The sequence below is a fragment of the Maniola hyperantus genome, chromosome 5, assembly GCF_902806685.2.
Source record: "Maniola hyperantus chromosome 5, iAphHyp1.2, whole genome shotgun sequence".
Classification (NCBI taxonomy): domain Eukaryota; kingdom Metazoa; phylum Arthropoda; class Insecta; order Lepidoptera; family Nymphalidae; genus Maniola; species Maniola hyperantus.
The window spans coordinates 2008130-2029055 of NC_048540.1; the positions used below are offsets into that span (position 1 = coordinate 2008130).

The 20926-nt window shown below is 38.1% G+C and overlaps 3 protein-coding genes and 1 long non-coding RNA gene across 5 annotated transcripts in view; 2 read left to right on the plus strand and 2 right to left on the minus strand.

Moving 5' to 3' along the window:
• Positions 1-1419, plus strand: part of Ifrd1 (Interferon-related developmental regulator 1) — a 92997-nt gene extending 91578 nt beyond the window's left edge. Inside the window, exon 10 of the transcript XR_011236768.1 lies at positions 1338-1419. The gene's annotated coding sequence lies outside the window, so the exon portion shown is untranslated. The remainder of the gene's footprint in view (positions 1-1337) is intronic.
• On the minus strand, positions 129-20804 carry Sms (spermine synthase). Of its 2 annotated transcripts, none has more exons than XM_034968746.2 (7): positions 20412-20804; positions 16767-16875; positions 14974-15096; positions 14306-14392; positions 6099-6256; positions 4977-5168; positions 129-3258 (listed from the first exon to the last, which is right to left on the minus strand). In XM_034968746.2, the coding sequence occupies exons 1-7, from the start codon at positions 20691-20693 to the stop codon at positions 3100-3102; spliced, it is 1110 nt and encodes a 369-aa protein (XP_034824637.1). In that variant the 5' UTR covers positions 20694-20804; the 3' UTR covers positions 129-3099. The 2 variants fall into 2 exon arrangements, with proteins under 2 accessions (XP_034824637.1, XP_034824636.1); XM_034968745.2 differs by lacking the exon at positions 16767-16875 and adding an exon at positions 19728-19839.
• The window catches only part of LOC138402371 (uncharacterized), a 160190-nt gene continuing 139392 nt past the window's right edge, over positions 129-20926 (minus strand). The window contains exon 2 of the long non-coding RNA XR_011236774.1: positions 129-1026. This is a non-coding gene — a long non-coding RNA (uncharacterized lncRNA). The remainder of the gene's footprint in view (positions 1027-20926) is intronic.
• Positions 7200-12709, plus strand: LOC138402347 (uncharacterized). Its single transcript, XM_069498579.1, has 4 exons — positions 7200-7500; positions 8734-8814; positions 8954-9031; positions 9122-12709. The coding sequence occupies exons 1-4, from the start codon at positions 7418-7420 to the stop codon at positions 11634-11636; spliced, it is 2757 nt and encodes a 918-aa protein (XP_069354680.1). The 5' UTR covers positions 7200-7417; the 3' UTR covers positions 11637-12709.

Consider the following 20926-nt stretch of genomic DNA (forward strand, 5'->3'; position numbering starts at 1 on the left):
CTCCGAAAAGTTAGAGATGCGTGCCCGGGATCGAACCCCCTTCCTCCGATTGGGAGGCGGGCGTCCTAACCACTATGCTATCACAGCTTTATGGCGTAGAACTTACTGAAAGTAAATAAAACGCAATATTTATTGAAATAGTTTTATTGGTAAAACAAGGAAATAAGCACAAATCAATAGGGTCTTACAGAAACACTACCTTCTAAAACTAAACAAAAAAATATCTATAAAAAAGTCACCAGTTCAGGCGAATGAAAAATAGTATAGAAAATGCAGTCAAAACCAAGAGATCTTAAAAAACCTTGTTGAAAGAATACATATACATTTGTATTGAAAAAAAAAAGTGTTTTTTGTATTAGAGAAAATGCACTGTTGAAAAATATGTTGACAGTAAACTTGCGTTGGGGGTTTCTCGCATTTAGAAGAAAATCTATATTATTTTTTAACATTCGGAAAAAATATCAAGTTTCGATATCTAATACCAATTTATATTAATAGCACATTTTTAAAACTAAATTAGACGTTAACTAAAGAAACCCTTTTCTACGATTTGATAGAGGAAAAGATTTTTCTCCTTTAGTTCTGCCTACTTAGCTACGAATAATAAATAATAATTGATTATTCGTAGCCACTTTAATCATAGCCAAAAGCACCAAAATTTTGTTGTACAAACTATTAATGTATCACAGACAAAAATTTTGTATACTACTAAAATGTATTTTTGTACTGGAATATGTATAACGCGTAAAATTTAGCTCCTCACGCGCCATTTTAACTTTTCAAAAGTACCATTCTAGTCCTTATTAGGGTTCCGTACCTCAAAAGGAAAAACGGAACCCTTAGGATCACTTTGTTGTCTGTCTGTCGGTCTGTCAAGAAACCTAGTGTAGTTCCCGTTGACTTTGAATCATGACATTTCATCTGCTAGATGTAGAGCACCGTCCCTATCATTGAGACCAACAAAACGTCATATTGGTATGAGTGACAGAGACAACGCTCTACAAAGCCGAAATGTCATTCTAAAGGCTGATTGTACATTCCTTTTGGCAGCGTGCTGTACAATACTGTTTTTCAAGTTTTGTGACGAGAATGACCGTAACAAAGGCGAGTTTGGGTCATTTTTTTCATCAAAACCCCTAGAGCAAGCTTTGTAGTTTACCAAAAATAAAAATTAATATCGAGCTCCGCCATACATCAACAGATAGCATAAACACACAATATGTAACACAGAATAAACGACTTTAAAACAAGGAGTTTTAAGTCCAATTTATTCTAAGCGAGACTCACGAAACCCAATGTTTCTGTGATGTAAACTACTTTGTAATCCTTTGATACAGTTCTTGTAATTCACGAAGGCGAGTGGCTCATGCTTGTGTGTAAGTCGTATCGGTGTAAGTAAGCTACACTAAATGTGTGCGTTTGCGAGTAACCGTACCGACGTAACCACAAGTAAAGTCCACTCGCCTTCGTGAATTGCAAGAACTGTAACTGAATTGACTTTTTGAAATCTTATATCAATAAATACCCGTCTTATAATACTAACGTTGTACTGATCACTTCGCTTAACAATAATGTGATTTTTAAACAATAATAATTAACAAAATAGGATTTGACATTGAGAATATAAAACAATAAAATTACTAATGATAGGTTTCTAGTTAATATGCTGATCAACTGTTCAATTCTTGAAACATAGTGATGGTGCCTTGCTTGTAACAAAATCTCTTAAATAAATTGACAAGACAAGTAGAGCAAACCTTTTTTGCAGAAAATCACTACTCATCTAAATATATAAAAGGAAAAGGTGACTGACTGACTGACTGACTGATCTATCAACGCACAGCTCAAACTACTGGACGGATCGGGCTGAATTTTGGCATGCAGATAGCTATTATGACGTAGGCGTCCGCTAAGAAAGGAATTTTGAAAACTCAACCCCTATGGGGGTAAAATAGGGATTCGAAATTTGTGTAGTCCACGTGGACGAAGTCGCGAGCAATATTAATAATATTATACTAGTAATATTATAAATGCGAAAGTGTGTTGGATTGACGTGATTTTTGCATGGGTATAGTGAAAGGGAGAGTGACATATAGGTTACTTTTTGTCCCGGATAATCCTTTGCTTATTCGGGATTTTGAAAAACTAAAGAGGTTTTCAAACATTTTGAAAAATTAAATAAAAATCTAACATTATATTCCAACATTACATTCCAAACAAGAATGTTCAAGTTGTCAGCTCAGGAACTATCTCTTTGGTTTAACGCTATTCATAGTAGTGGTACAGTTTGAAAAGGAGAATATTAATTTATTATGATTACCGTGGCTAATATATTTTTTTTAAAACTATGTTTGTATGGAATCCAATGTTTTGCGTTGGCTGTAAGGTGGTATCGCTTTCCTAAGAAACCCTAGCTTAAGAGATGTAACCCTACTGTGCTCCAAAAACGCAGTTTGGTTCTCATTTGATTTAACCAATCAAACTCAACCAAACTCAAAGAGCCTCAATAGCACAACGGTCACAGGAGCAGACTGAATACTAATATGTAGGTCGGCAGTACAAACCCCACATGTTGCACTATTGTCGTACCTACTCTTAGTACAAGCTTTAGGATTAGTTGGAGGGGAAAGAGGAATATTAGTCATGATTACCATGGCTAATATTCTTTTTTTTTTAAAGAGACTACATTTGTATGGAAGCCAATGTTACATTGCATCCGCTATAGGGTGGTATCACTTTCCTAAGAAACTCTAGGTTAAGAGAAGTAACCCTTAGGCCTAGGCCTTCCCATACAAACGCAGTTTGGTTCTCATTTGAATTAACCAATCAAACTCAAAGAGCCTCAATAGCACAACAGTTATAGGAGCGGACTGAATTCTAAAAGGTTGGCGGTTCGAACCCCACATGTTGCACTATTGTCGTACCCACTCTTAGTACAAGCTTTACGATTAGTTGGAGGGGAAAGGGGAATATTAGTCATGCGTGACGTGGGTAATATTCTTTAAAAAAACTACGTTTGTATGGAAAGCGCTGAGGAACCGCTAGGGGTTACTTCTCTATTTCTTAGCAACTAGAAGGAACTATATCTTTGGTGTAGCACTACTCTTGGTCCGGCTTGAAGGCTATTTGGTAGAAGATCCAGTCCTCCAGGAACGAAGGTACGAAGGCCTTGGCCTTGCTGAAGGTAAGCGGCGGGTTCATCTTCACCAGCACTTGCTCGTACAGCTCGAGAGAGTCGGGCGAGGTCGCGCCGTTACCCTGCATTATAGAAAACAACTCGTAATAATGACTGGCTTTGTTAACCGAATGCTGTAGACAACAGACGATAACCAAATCAAAAACAAGAGGGAGACAGAAAATCCTACTTAATACAAGCAGGAAGAAGATAGCTATACAAACTCACGTGTGCACTGTGCTATGAACTTGCTGGTGGGCTTGAGTATGTCGAACTTACCATACAGATGATGACCAAACTGTAAAGAGCGAGACAGCAGATCCTACTTAAGACAAGTAGGAAGAAGATAGCTATACAAACTCACGTGTGCCATGAACTTGCTGGTGGGCTTGAGTATGTCGAACTTACCATACAGATGATGACCAAACTGTAAAGAGCGAGACAGCAGATCCTACTTAAGACAAGTAGGAAGAAGATAGCTATACAAACTCACGTGTGCCATGAACTTGCTGGTGGGCTTGAGTATGTCGAACTTACCATACAGATGATGACCAAACTGTAAAGAGCGAGACAGCAGATCCTACTTAAGACAAGTAGGAAGAAGATAGCTATACAAACTCACGTGTGCCATGAACTTGCTGGTGGGCTTGAGTATGTTGAACTTACCATACAGATGATGACCAAACTGTAAAGAGCGAGACAGCAGATCCTACTTAAGACAAGTAGGAAGAAGATAGCTATACAAACTCACGTGTGCCATGAACTTGCTGGTGGGCTTGAGTATGTCGAACTTACCATACAGATGATGACCAAACTGTAAAGAGCGAGACAGCAGATCCTACTTAAGACAAGTAGGAAGAAGATAGCTATACAAACTCACGTGTGCCATGAACTTGCTGGTGGGCTTGAGTATGTCGAACTTACCATACAGATGATGACCAAACTGTAAAGAGCGAGACAGCAGATCCTACTTAAGACAAGTAGGAAGAAGATAGCTATACAAACTCACGTGTGCCATGAACTTGCTGGTGGGCTTGAGTATGTCGAACTTACCATACAGATGATGACCAAACTGTAAAGAGTGAGACAGCAGATCCTACTTAAGACAAGTAGGAAGAAGATAGCTATACAAACTCACGTGTGCCATGAACTTGCTGGTGGGCTTGAGTATGTCGAACTTACCATACAGATGATGACCAAACTGTAAAGAGCGAGACAGCAGATCCTACTTAAGACAAGTAGGAAGAAGATAGCTATACAAACTCACGTGTGCCATGAACTTGCTGGTGGGCTTGAGTATGTCGAACTTACCATACAGATGATGACCAAACTGTAAAGAGCGAGACAGCAGATCCTACTTAAGACAAGTAGGAAGAAGATAGCTATACAAACTCACGTGTGCACTGTGCTATGAACTTGCTGGTGGGCTTGAGTATGTCGAACTTACCATACAGATGATGACCAAACTGTAAAGAGCGAGACAGCAGATCCTACTTAAGACAAGTAGGAAGAAGATAGCTATACAAACTCACGTGTGCCATGAACTTGCTGGTGGGCTTGAGTATGTCGAACTTACCATACAGATGATGACCAAACTGTAAAGAGCGAGACAGCAGATCCTACTTAAGACAAGTAGGAAGAAGATAGCTATACAAACTCACGTGTGCCATGAACTTGCTGGTGGGCTTGAGTATGTCGAACTTACCATACAGATGATGACCAAACTGTAAAGAGCGAGACAGCAGATCCTACTTAAGACTAGAAGTACACAAGTAGGAAGAAGATAGCTACACAGACTCACGTGCGTCATGAACTTGCCGGTGGGCTTGAGTATGTCAAAGGCCGCCCGCATGATGTTGATCATGAACTCCCACAGCTCGCTGCAGCCCGCGTCGGATATGGGGATGTCCGTGAGGTCTCCGAACACGTAGTCTACTTTACGCTTCTCATTGGTAAACTTTTTTACTGTTAACATGCAGTCTTCGACGATTATCTGAAAAGCGAACAAAACACAAGCCGTCAGTGTAGCGAGGGAGCGGAACACACCAGCTCGCGCACCGCACCGCACCCCACGTTCATCATCTGCATTAGTGTGAGTGCTACATCCGTACACAGCACACGAGCGCGTTAAACAATACTCGCGCGAGCACGCACTCGCATCTTAGGCCAGACGGGACTATTTAACTGCCGGGAACCAAGTTTTAATCAGTATCCATATTATAAACTAGCTGATGCCCGCAACTTCGCTCGCGTGGAGTTAGGTTTTTAAAAATCCCGTGGGAACTCTTTGATTTTCCGGGATAAAAAGTAGCCTATGTCACTCTCCAGGTTTTTATCTATACCCATGCAAACACAAAAACAAACAAACACACTTTTGCATCAGTACCCTTATTATACGAGTAAATGCGAAAGTGTGGTTGTTTATTAGTTTGTCCGTCAATCACGTCGCAACGGAGCAACCGATTGACGTGATTTTTTGCATGGGTATAGTTAAAGACCTGGAGAGTGGGATAGGCTACTTTTGATCCCGGAAAATTAAAGATTTCCCACGGGATTTTTAAAAACCTAACTCCACGCGAACGAAATTGCGGGCATCAGCTAGTACAATATAATAATGTTATTGTTTATTGTCCCTAATAAATAAAAACCGGCCAAGTGCGAGTCAGACTCGCGCACTGAGGGTCCCGTACTACAGTTTTCAGATTTTTCCCCGAATGTCAGCTATAAGACCTACCTACCTGCCAAATTTCATGATTCTAGGTCAACGGGAAGTACCCTGTAGGTTTCTTGACAGACAGACAGACAGACAGACAGACAGACAGACAGACAGACAGACGGACGGACAGACAGACAGACAACAAAGTGATCCTATAAGGGTTCCGTTTTTCCTTTTGAGGTACGGAACCCTAAAAATAGGGGTTACCTCAAAGTTAGGCCCCTTCCTCCTCTCCAGCACGTCCCCGCAGATGGACTTGAGGTGTTTATTGCACGCCTTCATCACCAACTCATCTATCTCCAGCATCCACACATATTTAGGGTTCTCCTTCAGGAGTTCGTATAGTAACGCACCGTCACCACCACCTAAGTAAACGAAAATATTTCATCATCATCATTATAAGCCGACAATACCTGAAGCGACAGACGTCCACTGCTTTACCTTATCCGCGGAAACATTCGGAAACAAACGGATATTCACATCCGCAAAAGCAGAACATCCGCATCAATTAAGCGGCTTGTACGGATGCGGATTCATATTTAACGACCTGCAAAGGAAGCGGCTGGGACCAGCAGGGTTAGCATGGGCGGGGATATAATTTTCTCCCCGGGGAAAGGATAAAATCTTTATCCCCTCCGACAGCTTTATCCACTCTCCGAGCATGGGCTCACGGGTGGATATAATTATCCACAGTGAATAAAACGGGGGACTTTTCGGTTTTTGGATCTTTTCCTTTACCTTTATTGGGTTAATGGTAATTGGTATTTGGGGCCTATGTTGGGTTTATGTTGGGGTTCCCAACCATATTCCAAACATAACCCAAACACAACCCAAACATAACACAAACACAACCCAAACACAACCCAAACATAACCTAAACCCAACAGGTACCGCGAGACATGTTTTGATTTTTTAAGAGGGGGTACAAAGTGAAAATGGCAGTTTAAGATTTGATTTTTACAATAGTAGATCAAGTTTCACCTACCCGAAAAAAAACATATAAATATTACACCATAATGTCAAGAGACTGGATACGTAAAAACATAAAAGAATGAAATTTTATCGATAAAAAAAATTCACGAAGTTACGTCTAATTTTCGACTAATTTCAATTTATTTTTAATGTAATACATATTACAGAGCTAAAATTTTAATATGTAATTTCAATTAATATTACCAAGGGCTCACCTAAGCGATTTAAAAAAATAATCTATATTTTAAGAGATAATAAATAAGAGATTTTTGGCGTTTACTACATTCCTATTCCGCGCAAAACGCGATCGTCTGTCGCACCTGACACGAGGCTTTGGTCATATTTTTTTTCATCAACTAGTCGCGATCCCTCCATTGAGACGAGAAGACTGCATTTCTGTGCTCGAGCGCCGATAAATTATTTTGTTTTGTATTTTTTAGATATAGCGTGTACATATAAAATTGAGATTGTGTGTTTTCATATATAGCGTGTATATAAATTAGAGATTGTGTATTTTTTAAATTATTTGGCTGTGTAATAAGGACCTAGAAAAGATGGCAAATAAAAAAAACAAAATAAAACGCAGTAAAAGAGAACATAAGAAGTTTAAAATTCAAGTGATGGCTAATTGTCGGAGGTAAGCATTTCTTTGAATTTTTTATACTTAATCACTTAAATATTTATTTACTTTTGATAGGTAAATAAATTATTAAGTTGAAGTGTACTATCGCTTTAAAATATCGACCTTTACTCTTTGACTTTAGAGCGCAGTATTCAATGTGCTGAGTGCTAAAGCAATGACGGCACGGGTAGTATATGCAAAAAAGTGCGATGGTTTTTAATAATAATAGTTTTTCTTTATTTTTATATGACCAGTATTGCGTGCAGTTGTTGCAATTACAATGTATGTATCAATAGTGTATTTACGGCTCTAGGTCAACTTCATTGCACAGGTTTTCATAGAATCAATAATTTAAAAAATCTATGCTATTTAGAAATTCTTTGGCATTGGACCGAATTCTTTCAAAATCGATATCTGAATGTTGCGGTTATCATGAAAAAACCGGTCAAGTGCGTGTCGGGCCACACGCGCATTCCGTAGTGCGCCATATCGCCAATCATCGCCAAATTACAGCTTTCTAGTAACCAAGAGAATCTAAATATATAAAAGGAAAAGGTGACTGGCTGACTGACTGACTGACTGATTGACTGATTGACTGATCAATAAACGAACAACTCAAACTACTGGACGGATCGAGCTGAAATTTGGCATGCAGATAGCTATTGACGTAGGCATCCGCAAATCTGGGGTTCCTTTTGATCGTAATAAGATTTTGATTTTGACTTTGCTATTTGAACCGCATTCTCGCAAAACGATATCTGGGTTCCCGAGTAGTAATTAAAAAGGAAATTGTAGCCAAAATTTAAAAAGTGGATTTAAAACTAGTTACTATTGATTCGAATTATTTAAAATTGATATCGGAAGGTATTTTTGACCATAAATATATTGAAGAAATGACCTACTTACCGTCCTTATATGACAATGTACTATTATATTACACTAGCTTATGCAGGCGACTTCATCCGCGTGGACTACACAACTTTCAAACCCCTATTTCACCCCCTTAGGGGTTGAATTTTCAAGATCCGTTCTTAGTGGATGCCTACGTCATAATAGCTATCTACATGCCAAATTTCAGCCCGATTCGTCCAGTAGTTTGAGCTGTGCGTTGATAGATCAGTCAATCAGTCAGTCAGTCACCTTTTCCTTTTATATATTTAGATTGTAAAAATAAATGTAGGATGGAATTATGGTCATAGTTCGTATAGTAAAATACTTATGATTAACAATAATTAATTTCTGTTTCAGAGTTGTTTCAGCACATAAAAATAGACCACAAGCTAATGAATTGGATATGACTGAAATCGTAAACGAGAGTCCCTCAAATGTGTAAGTTCAGTACAACTTGTCAATTTAGACAACAATAAAAAAATAGTTTATTTTAAAGAACGGTCAAATTATCACTTGGTGATGTAATTTGATTTTTTTAGCAATTTTTTTTTTAATTTAATATTATTATCTTTTTCAGACCTACGATTGGAGTTTTAGAGAATGTTGGGGTTTCGGAAGATGATCCAAAAAGTGACGAATATCTTGCAGCAGAACGGTATGTTTTGAAATATGTATGTGTATGTAAAATATCTCACAAATTAAAATTCATCCTAGGTTTAATGCTTTACTTTTTTTTTAATTTCAGTAACATCAAACATCGAGTGTACAAAAGGAAAAAGGCAGTTTTAAAAAAAAAGGAGACTAAAGAATCAACAAATGAAAATATATGCGACGCTAGTGAACGTCTTATAATAGATAAAATGTACTTCTTTGAACAACTTAAAAAAATTTCAAACCATGCACCTCAATTTGGCTGTAACTTATCGAATCTAAATATCACGGGAGAGACAAAAATAGGGCTTTATTCCAAACTAAAACTTTCTTGCGAGATGTGCAATGCCAAATTTATTATAAATACATCAGATCCACACCCAGCTGAAAACTTAGACATAAATACAGCTGCGGTTTCCGGAATCTCAAACGCTGGTATCGGTTTGGAGCAATTCCAAGGGTTGTGTACAGCAATGAATCTTCCCACAATGACACAACAAATGTTTGATAAAAAACACGTTATCGTTTGTGAGCAATGGGAAAAAACTGCTCATCAGACTATGGCAGCTGCAGCGGAACGAGAAAGACGGGCTGCAATAGAAGAAGGCAGAGTCTTAGATGGTATAGCAGTCATTGATGTAATTGCTGATGCCTGCTGGTCTAAGCGCTCATACAAAAGTAATTATGCGGCACTTTCTGGAGCAGCTGCCATAGTTGGTAGGAAATTCGGAGAAGTTCTTTTCCTAGGTGTGAAAAACAAATACTGCTGTATTTGTGATCGTGCAGCGAATAAAGGATTGACGCCAAAAAAGCATGCATGTTACAAAAACTACAAGGGTCCTTCCTCTGGCATGGAGGCAGAAATTATAGCAGAGGGATTCCGGAATTCGATAGATATGTATAACCTCATATATGGACGAGTTATCGCAGATGGAGATTCCAGCACCTACTCAAAGATCCTGGAAGAAAGACCGTATAAAGGCATAACGGTAGAAAAAATAGAATGCCGAAACCATATTCTCCGTAATATGTGCAATAAATTAGTAGCAGTTAGTAAAGACACAAAATACCCATTACAAATGAGAAAAATGCTCACCACCCAAAGGATACTCGCAATCAGAAAAGTGATTTGTTTGGCAATAAAAAAGCACAAAAACGATAACGCTGAATTAGGAGTGCGAATAAATAGCCTCTACGCCGATATTTCAAATGCATATAATCACGCATTTGGACATCACGCCGAGTGTGAAGGTCACTACTGCAGTAGTGAGAAAAAAAGTGATGATCTTGTGCCAAAAGTAAACAACTCGACATTTTGGTTCAAAATCCAATATATTGTAGGCATAGTTGCCACACACTCAAGAAGTTTAATAAATGATTTTGACAGTAATGCCGTGGAACAGTTTAATAGTATAATTGCTAAATTTGTTGGCGGCAAAAGAACTAATTTAATACAGCGACAAACGTATCAGTCTAGGTGTGCAGCTGCTGTTGTGGCATATAACACGAAAAGGCCATTGTACAATGTACAAAAATCTATTTTAGGCAAGAGCCCTAAATCAAAAACTAAGGCTTTTGAAGAAAAAAGGATTCAAAGAAATAAGTTACGACGAATTTTCAAAAGTTGTAAGAAATTATGTTTTACTAAAAAACCGACACTGACAAAAGACAAAAATTATGGAACTGACAGCTGCCAGAAACCTGACATGGAAGAAGATATTTACGAGATGGCGAAACGAAGTTTCTTAAGAAATTTGGAAAAAACTGAGACGGAAAGATCAAAAATAGAAAGAGCTACTATCCTACAAAGAGATAGTAGTGAATGGTTAGAGCTCCGCAGAAATCTATTGACAGCATCCAACTTCGGGAAGGTGATCAAACGTCGGCCGGCTACCAGCGCAAGTATCGTCAAAACTTTACTGTACAAGAGCAATATATCACACGTCATTTCAATAAAACATGGTATAGATAATGAAGCTATTGCTCTCAACCAGCTTGCAACACAAGAAGGGGTGCAAATAAGTCCATGTGGGCTATTCATAGATAGTCAAATACCATTCTTAGCAGCTACTCCTGATGGCCTGGTTGGAAATGATACTATCGTAGAGATAAAATGTCCACTATCTGCGTTCAAAATGCCTATCAGGGAAGCTGTTGAGAAAAAAAAGATTAAATTTTGGCACATGAAAGATAACACTATGGTCATCAACAAAAATGATTCGTGGTATTATCAAGTACAAGGACAACTTCATATAACTAAAAGAAAGCTGTGTCTTTTTGCAGTATGGTGTGGTGAAAATCAAATGCTGACCGTTGAAAAAATCTTGCGCGATGACGACTTTTGGGAAAAAAAAATGGTTGGTAAGCTTACGGAATTTTACATAGAACATATATTGCCTGAATTAATTGACCCACGCCAAACAAGAAACATGGCACTGAGACAACCAATCATTTCCAAAAAACGTCCACATGAACAATCAACTGAAGCTGGACCCTCAAAAAAACCTACATTAACGCCCTCCAAATTGGAAGACTCCTATTCTATAGATTTAGCTACTGCTGGACCCTCCAATATAAAGCAAAAAGTGTTGTCGATTGCAGAATATTGATAAACACATATTATGACGAAGTAGGCACTAGGCACGGTCACCTGTAAAGCGATCACAAATACAGCAGTATTTGTTTTTCACACCTAGGAAAAGAACTTCTCCGAATTTCCCACCGACTATAGCAGCTGCTCCAGAAAGTGCCGCATAATTACTTTTGTATGAGCGCTTAGACCAGCAGGCATCAGCAATTACATCAATGACTGCTATACCATCTAAGACTCTGCCTTCTTCTATTGCAGCCCATCTTTCTCGTTCCGCTGCAACTGCCATAGTCTGATGAGCAGTTTTTTCCCATTGCTCACAAACGATAACGTGTTTTTTATCAAACATTTGTTGTGTCATTGTGGGAAGATTCATTGCTGTACACAACCCTTGGAATTGCTCCAAACCAATACCAGCGTTTGTGATTCCGGAAACCGCAGCTGTATTTATGTCTACTTTTAGCATATCATTATTTGTCATTAAATTAATGCCATTGATCGTCTTGGTATTGGGCAGTGTGAATTTAACACACTTGGGTTTCCTTGCATTTAAAAGTAAATTGTTAACAGTAAACCAGCGAGTGACCTGCGATATGGAATTATTTACATCGTCAAAATTGTTCTTATTTCTATCGATTTTAAAAATTAAAGACGTACCATCTGCAAATAGCACAATATCGCAAGTATTTTGGGCGAAATATGGTAAATCGTTTATATATACCAAGAACATAAAGGGACCTAGGATGGAGCCTTGAGAAACGCCTATTAATGAGGCTGATCCGGATGACTTCACCTCATTTACACATACAGTTTGTATACGATCACTCAGATAAAACGCAATGAGGCTGAGCGCAGTGTTTTTGATTCCATAGTGGCTCAATTTAGCTAAGAGAGTCTCGTGTTCAACGCAATCGAACGCTTTAGACAAATCATTCTGTGATTTTCTTCTCTGCCTTCTGCGATTCTGTCCTACAAAAATTATATTATTTCCATTTCTCTCGAAGGGAATTGCGTGGTTTTTAATTATAAATTGTGCGTATTGTCCTTTTGTAATACGAAAATCATTTTTTGTAATAACTGTAATAATGTAAATAAAGTTATACTAAAAAATGTGTACTATTATTTTCTATATTGTAAACATTCAGCTAACACCACGTTAAACGAGCTATGATAAAATCTATCTACACAAAAAGCAGACTTCGACTCTTTTACTAAAATTATATTACAACGCACGACCCCACCCACCCGTGCTTTGTAATGTCGTTTCTGGACGTAAAAGTAATAAAGATGAAAATCACTTACTACATTAGATCGCCAGCGCTCTTTTTACATGGTGCAACCTATAAATTTCTTCACTCAATTATCTATGTATATATAAAATTCAAAATCCTGACATATATCAAGACACAGCCTAAACAGCTGGTCCTAGAGAAATGAAATTTGGAGGGTGTGTTCTTTGTAAAGAGAGGATAAAAACCGGCCAAGTGCGAGTCAGACTCGCGCAATGAGGGTTCCGTACTACAGTCGTATTTTTTCGACATTTTGCATGATAATTCAAAAACTATGATGCATAAAAATAAATAAAAATCTGTTTTAGAATGTACAGGTGAAGACCTTTCATATGACACCCCACTTGGTATAGTTATCTCACTTCGAAAGTTGAAATTACTAATTATTAGTTCATGACCACAATTTAATTTTTTTTGTGTGATCTAACCCTAAATTCACGGTTTTCAGATTTTTCCCCAAATGTCAGCTATAAGATCTGCTAACCTATAGGTTTATTGACAGACGTATAACGAAGTGATCCTATAAGGGTGCCTAAAAATACTGTTAGTATTCATGTGTGTTAAATAACCCTAAAAAACCCCATAAATAATGAAAGATATTACCTACCTTTGTGTATTTATCAGCATCAAAGAATATGTTTAGGGATCCGAAATGAGGCTAGGTGATCCGATATGCAATATGCACTTGCTGGTTTTTATCTGATTATCTTACCTATACTGTGCACCAAAACACAAGAGCGCCCGAGACGGGGCAGCCATTGGTCGCTCGGGCACACGAGTAGTATCTACTCGTGTGGCTCGGGCACGCTCGGATTTACCCGGCGGCCGGCACCGCGTAGGATTTGAGTCATGACGAGAGCGGGACGCGTGAGGCGCGCGGGTGAAATCTGATTTTTTGCTCGCTTTGTACCCGCTCTTAAGTTCTATGAGAATAAACTTAAACCCACGTCTAATGTCGAGGATAAAATTGTCCCCGAATTAGGGATAAACTTCTCCTCTCCCCTGTTGCCGTGCTTTGAGAGGTGGATAAATTTTATCCCTCGTCAGTGGATATAATTGGGGGATAAATTTTTTGTCTCCTGCCCATGCTAGGGGGGCAGAGTGGCGCGTGCCTTGCGCGTTTGCTAGTTGATATCTTCGTTCGCTTACTGACCAATCAAAAAGTGTAAATGGTACCCAATAGGGGTGTTACGGATAGTTGCAGCCGCACATGCGGATGGCAAAATATTGGCATCCGCAACAGCCCTAATTTTGAGTCACTAACCATACCACACTTGTAAACGATTTTTTTATTCAAAAAACTATTATATAAGAGCTTTTGAGTAGTCAAAAAAATCTATCACTAAGATAATTATATAGTATAATATGATATATATGGATATGTAGATCAATACCTCACCTAGGATAACAATTTCTTTCCCTTCATAACTTTCCTTCCCTCTTTGCATCAAAGTTTCTGTGTAAATAAGGTCAGCCTCTGAAATATCTGGAAACAACGATTTTTACATTTATTATTATTTATTACTAGCCGCTGCCCGCGATTTAGTACGCGTGGATTTAGGTTTTTAAAAACTCGTGGGAACTCTTTGATTTTTCGGGATAAAGTTAGTCTAAGTCCAGGCTTAAAATATACCCATGCCAAAATAATGTCGATCTTGCTCCGTTTTGTTTTTTGGAACTGTTTTGTTTTCTGAGTCAAAAAGTTTTAGGCAACTTTTTATAGGTAACTCTTCTGGTCTTTACTTTAAAACTATTAAGTCCTTGTATACATCTAATTTTACTTAAAACCGTATCCGTAACCGTTCCGTACCATTGTACAAGAAATAACACAGTTTTTGTTTAGATGTAATCACAAATTCACAGATTTGACCTGCCAAATTTCATGACTCTAGGTCAATGGCAAGTACCCATAGTACCCCATAGGTTTTGATTTCCTTGACGGGTCTTTATAGACACGATAGACGAGAACGAAGTGATCCTATAAGAATTCCTTTTTCCCTTTCGAGGTACAGAACCCTAAAAACAAACACACTTTCGCATTTGCAATATTTGTAGGGAGTTTCTTACTTTGTAAATCATCTAGCACCAGCATGTTCCCAAAGGATTTAGAATGAACCACTTGCACCTTCTGGAACGACGACTGTTCGTCGAACAATATACCATCGATATCGTATTCCAGCAGCCTCTCGTCTGGAAATGTTTAACGTTACTTAGAAATCAAACAAATCCTACAAATTGTATGAACATTGAATTTTACAGGCATTCATGTAGCATTAGGCTAAATACACAAGACAGGCACAGTTTTGAGTGAACAACACAACTCAATCGCTATAAAGAGATCAGTACACATTGGCTCAACGCACTCGGCCATATAGGCCGACCAGGATTTCACCGACTGGCTAGGTTTTCATGCAAAATTCAAGGATCACGGTACAATTCGCAAACGGCGTTTACACAGTGATTGGCACGTCTAATGCTGGAGATAAGTCTGTTGTAGATACTTCCACATGCAGAGGTCTTACGCGCGCTTCGTTTGGATTCAGCGGCTCCATGCGTCTCGTTTCGTCTGTCCACCGCTTCTCTCTTCCGGTGCGAGGACGCCATTGGGACCCCAAATATCGGTTCTTCAAACTACTTATGTCTTATCGTATCGTTATTGTATGAACTCGTCGAACGCATTGGGCTAATGTGAACTGGAGCCTTGAGATTATGAACAAAATTGTTTTAAAATGCTATTTTTTATTTGAGTATAATATTAAAATAAAATGGCAAGAAATATAATAATGATAATTGAGGAGATATACAATATGCAAAGTTTATTTAACATACCGTAATAATTTAAGTACAGTAACATGCCTGATCATTTAAGGTTCGGTCAAACTGAGAAAAATCCCGCGCGGGATGCTGGAACTGGGAATCTATTTATTGCAACGCACATAGAACTGCGTTTTCAGGATAGGCATGAGTATTCACATATTCTGTTAGCACCAATTAAAGTCATTCATCCAAGAAACTCCTCAATTGGACCTAAAGGTCATAACTCATTAGAGTCACCTGGCACTCGACTAGCTCCATCTCGTCGTACGGCGTTGACTCGTTGTCACCAGGTCTACGGGTGGACGCCGCGTTGTTACCAGTGAACCTCACGTGGTCAACGAGTGAACGTCGCGTGGTTGTCAAATTTTCTAAAGCGTGAATTGGCTCCATACCATTGGTTCCGTACAATTGTACAAGATATTTTAACATGTTTATGTGCAACAAGGCAAGTTAATGATAACAGCGCTATCTATATGTAATTTAGTAAAATTATTTTTTCTTGAACACATAATTTTGTTTGTGATGTAACCACAAATTCACGGTTTTCGGATTTATTCCTTTACTTGTACTATAAGACCTACTTACCTGCAAAATTTCATGATTCTAGTTCAACGGGAAGTACTCTGTAGGTTTTCTTGACAGACACGACAGACAGACGGACAGACAGACATACAGACAACAAAGTGATCCTATAAGAATTATTTTTTTTCCTTTTGAGGTACGGATCCCTAAAAATCACTCGCGGGTAGCGCGCGGTATACTCGGGACCCGTGCGTAGGCAATGAGCAGTCAACGCAAGGTAAGCATGCGAGCAGACTTATCGTACGCGCGTGGACAGCTTGCGAGCGAGATAAACCACTGACGCTACGGAGCTGATGTAGTGAGCGTATGTCCTTAATATGAAGAATACTAACCGCATGAGGAGAGATGGTTTAGGTCGGGTGCTAGATGGCTTTAATGAGCTATGACCTTAAGCTTCAAGTATGTACAAATTACATTCATTCAGTCAAAGCTAGTTCAATAAATGGTCAAATGGGGCTTACCTGAAGTGGGGTAATACCTGCCAAATACGCATCGCTTTATCGTGGGCAACGCCTGCGATTTAATGACTGAGATGTACTTATTCAGCTGACCTTCCAATATCTTCGCCGACTAGTAAAATAAATAATACACGGGAAAAATAAACCAACAAAACGCAGGTATGGAATCAACATGCGGAAGCCACAGACTAAAGGATAAAGATAGACAGAATTAAAGATCCTGTTAGACCTACAATGAGATCACTATACTGGCTGTTTTATAAGTATATTTGATACTTATTTATATTTAGGATTTTGTTTAATGTTTTTTCTATTATTACTTCTTATTTTATTGTAGGTATACTTTCCCTTAACTTCTTTTATAAAGTTGGTTACAAGCTATTCATTCTTAGTTACAAGCTGCAACTCATACGACTACTTTCTATTCTAAACTATATTTCTCTATAGATAAAGAAATTTATATAAAAAAAGCTTTTTTTCCACAAGCCTATAAAAAGCGCTAGTGCACTCTAGCTATAATAATATACATAAGTGTTTTGGCAGATTGCCTGGAAACAGCATATTAAATTTGTCTCTACACACACTTGGAAGTTAATGTTGAAATCTCAAATGCTTTGGGTCCGTTTATTAAGGCCCTTGCAGTCAGCCTTATCTTCTTGCATAACCTCTTGGTCTGTCTTTTAAAACACTCTTGTCAAACACTCCACACAGACACACAAAAAGACTCGCACAAACAGGCATGCCCACACACATGTAAAAACAAACAACACACACCCATAGAAACACTCACACACATTCATAGACACACACAAACACACATAACATAGAAACATACACACATTCTCATGTGCTATCTAAGCACTTATGTTTAACTTAATCATTGTGTTAATTTGTTTAGTGTTAAATAGGGTTAGTGTTTGTAAAGTGCACAGTTACGAATAGGCTTTGAAATTATATTCCTTTACATTTCATTTGTAGGAGGAGTGTTCTGTTTTAGACATACAATGAGATCCTAGACTGGCTGTTTTCATAGTACATTTAAGACCCTGCAGGCCTGCTGTCATTTGCATTTTGGTACTGAAAAATGTATTGCATCCAGCAATTGCAGGTCTTGCAAATCATTTATTATTAAGTAACAGTAAGCATTATGAGAGCCTTTGTTCTGTCTATTTTTTCTTTAGTCTGTGACTGAAACTGACTAACATTTCTGGTATATACCTACTAATACTAACAGAATGTAAGGTTGAGCGTCCTCTCAGTTAACTGGAAGATCTGTATTGAAGATTTTTAAAAAAACTTGTAGAACAAAATATCAAAAATACATGCATAGTTATTCAATATATTTGTGTTATTACATAAGTGTATTAAGTTAAAAATTGTGTTAATAAAATAAATCTATTTAAAATGTACCGTATGTAAAAAAAATGGGAGTGAAACGAGAATGTAACAATGTAGTATAAAAACTAGGATTGCATGTGTTTCTAGAAGTGCATTCAGACGTGCATCAAGATGTACAACAGTACAATAATGTTTAGGATTTTAAACTATGATAGATTGTGTAGATAATTAGCTGTTTTGGTTGGTCACTAAAGGCCTCCTTAGATGCTGAAAACAGCTTGTCATGTATATTTTTCATGATTGACAAGAAATTTTGATCATTTTCAATTGAGCTTGATGTGCTTGGCAAGCAACCTACGTCATGTTAGACAATGCTTGATGAAAGTTTATATATTATATTTGCAATGCTTGTCAAGCATCTAACCCTAGACAGGTTAGCGTGCTTTACAAGCATTGCAATATTATGCTTGTCACATCAGTATTCTACAAAATGACATGGTGGCGTGTTTATACAACATGAGGATTTTTTTTTATTTTTTATTCAGATACCAGTTAGCCCTTGACTGCAATCTCACCTGGTGGTAAGTGATGATGCAGTCTAAGATGATAGCGGGCTAACCTGGAAGGGGTATGGCAGTTTTTATTAAACCCATACCCCTTTGGTTTCTACACGGCATCGTACCGGAACGCTAAATTGCTTGGCGGCACGTCTTTGCCGGTAGGGTGGTAACTAGCCACGGCCGAGGCCTCCCACCAGACCAGACCAGAAATTTAGAAATGATAAAATTCCAAAACCCTGCCAGGAATCGAACCCGGGACCTTCCACTATTAAGACCACAGCGCTCACCACTGCGCCAGGGAGGTCGTTATATAATTGCATCTTGTCAATTTCTTTTTGTTTTCTTGCATAGAACAATTTCATCATCATCATCATGGTCAACCCATCGCCGGCTCACTACAGAGCACGGGTCCCCTCTCAGAGTGAGAAGGGTCTGGCCATAGTCTACCACGCTGGCCATGTGCGGATTGGTAGACTTCACACACCTTTGAGAACATTGTGGAGAACTCTCAGGCATGCAGGTTTCCTCACGATGTTTTCCTTCACCGTTAAAGGGAGTGATATTTAATTGCTTAAAACGCACATAACTCCGAAAAGTTGGAGGTACGGGCCTAGGATCGAACCCCCGACCTCTGATTAGAAAGTGGACGTCCTAACCACTAGGCTATCACAGCTTTGTGCAGCCGGGAAGAACGATTTAATATTATAAAAGGGACTAACTGACTGACTGATCTATCAACACACTGCTCAAATTACAGGATGGATCAGGCTGAAATTTGACATGCAGATAGCTATTATAAGGTAGGCATCTGCTAAAAAAGGATTTTTGAAAATTCAACCCCTGTTGTGAAATAAGAGTTTGAAATTTGTGTAGTCCACTCAGACGAAGTCACGCTAACAAGCTAGTTGTATATAATACTTTTTAGTGTATTTAGTAATTAAATAATGAAAGGAGTACCTTTAGTGCCTTGTGTTTCTAAAATAATCTTTTAGGGAATAGTGATGGTATAATAATGATAATACATTTGAGTTTTAGTTACGGTTGAGTCAGTTGTATATGAGCTAACCTGAGCTTGTTAGGTAAACATCATATTTATAGCCACGTTTTATCGTTGGCAATAGTTTTAGTCGGTCACACTCCAACGACATTCTCACAGAACTTTCCAGTAGCTTTGAACACTAGAACAAGATAATACGCTCAACCTTCATTCTACAATATAATAAATTTTTATTCAAATAAAATTTAACAAGTACTTTTGAATCATCAGAATAATTTCGCTTCTAATTTTTGTGGGTAGTGTTTTGTATTTCTTGATAAAGATAGTTTGCACTTTACATCTAAATATCCATTAAAAATTACTTAATAAAAAATTTCAATAAAAAAGTGTCTCTCGAAAAGTAATCATTAAAACTGGTTTTGTACGGCAATTCAAATAAATGTAATAGTTAATTAGCTTTAAATGCTATTACAGCTGCAATAGCTATTCATGTTCTCTTCAGGTACTGTAAATTATAATCTTTAATATCTTTAGAGAAAAAGATATTAATATTGAATTAACATAATTGGATAATAAAATTCTTTATGTCTTTATGAACTTTTCTAGTTTTATAGAACTTGTCTAGAAAATTCAAATCAAAATTGTAGGTATTGAAAATGAAAACGACGGTCGTCTAAATGTGTCGCGATTCGAGTACGAATCTAGTGCAGATGTAACGAAGGCTATTTTAAGCGAATTCAGAATTAAGCTAACCTTGAAGCTGATTAATGGCTCCTCGTTGTCTTCTTTATAATATTCAATATTCACAGTCACGAGGCCGCGGTCGAACAGTCTGACGAACACAGTTGTACCTTTCTTCCCCGTCAGCAGCTTCAAAGAACCACCGTCCAGCTTCATATCAGTGGCTAAGATGAGATTAGGCACATAATCCTTGAGCACTGTTTCTAATTGTGTGAATACAGCTTTCTGACCGTTCTCGTCGGCCAACCGAGCAGGATCCATCGAGAAATCCATTAATATTGCTTGAACAGCCATCTCGTTTAATTTCTGACTTATACTTTCTGTAAAATATTAGAAACTGGACGGAGACCGGCGAAAATTATTATCGGAAATTCAATTCAGCCTCAGCACAGATAAACACGCCTCTTCATTGATTATTGTTTAATTTGACAAGTGTTTGACATTGACAAATATGAGTGATTTTTTTTTAAACTGGATTTACGGCTCTCGGTTCTAGTGCTTATGAGAAAATGTTTACCTTTGATTCT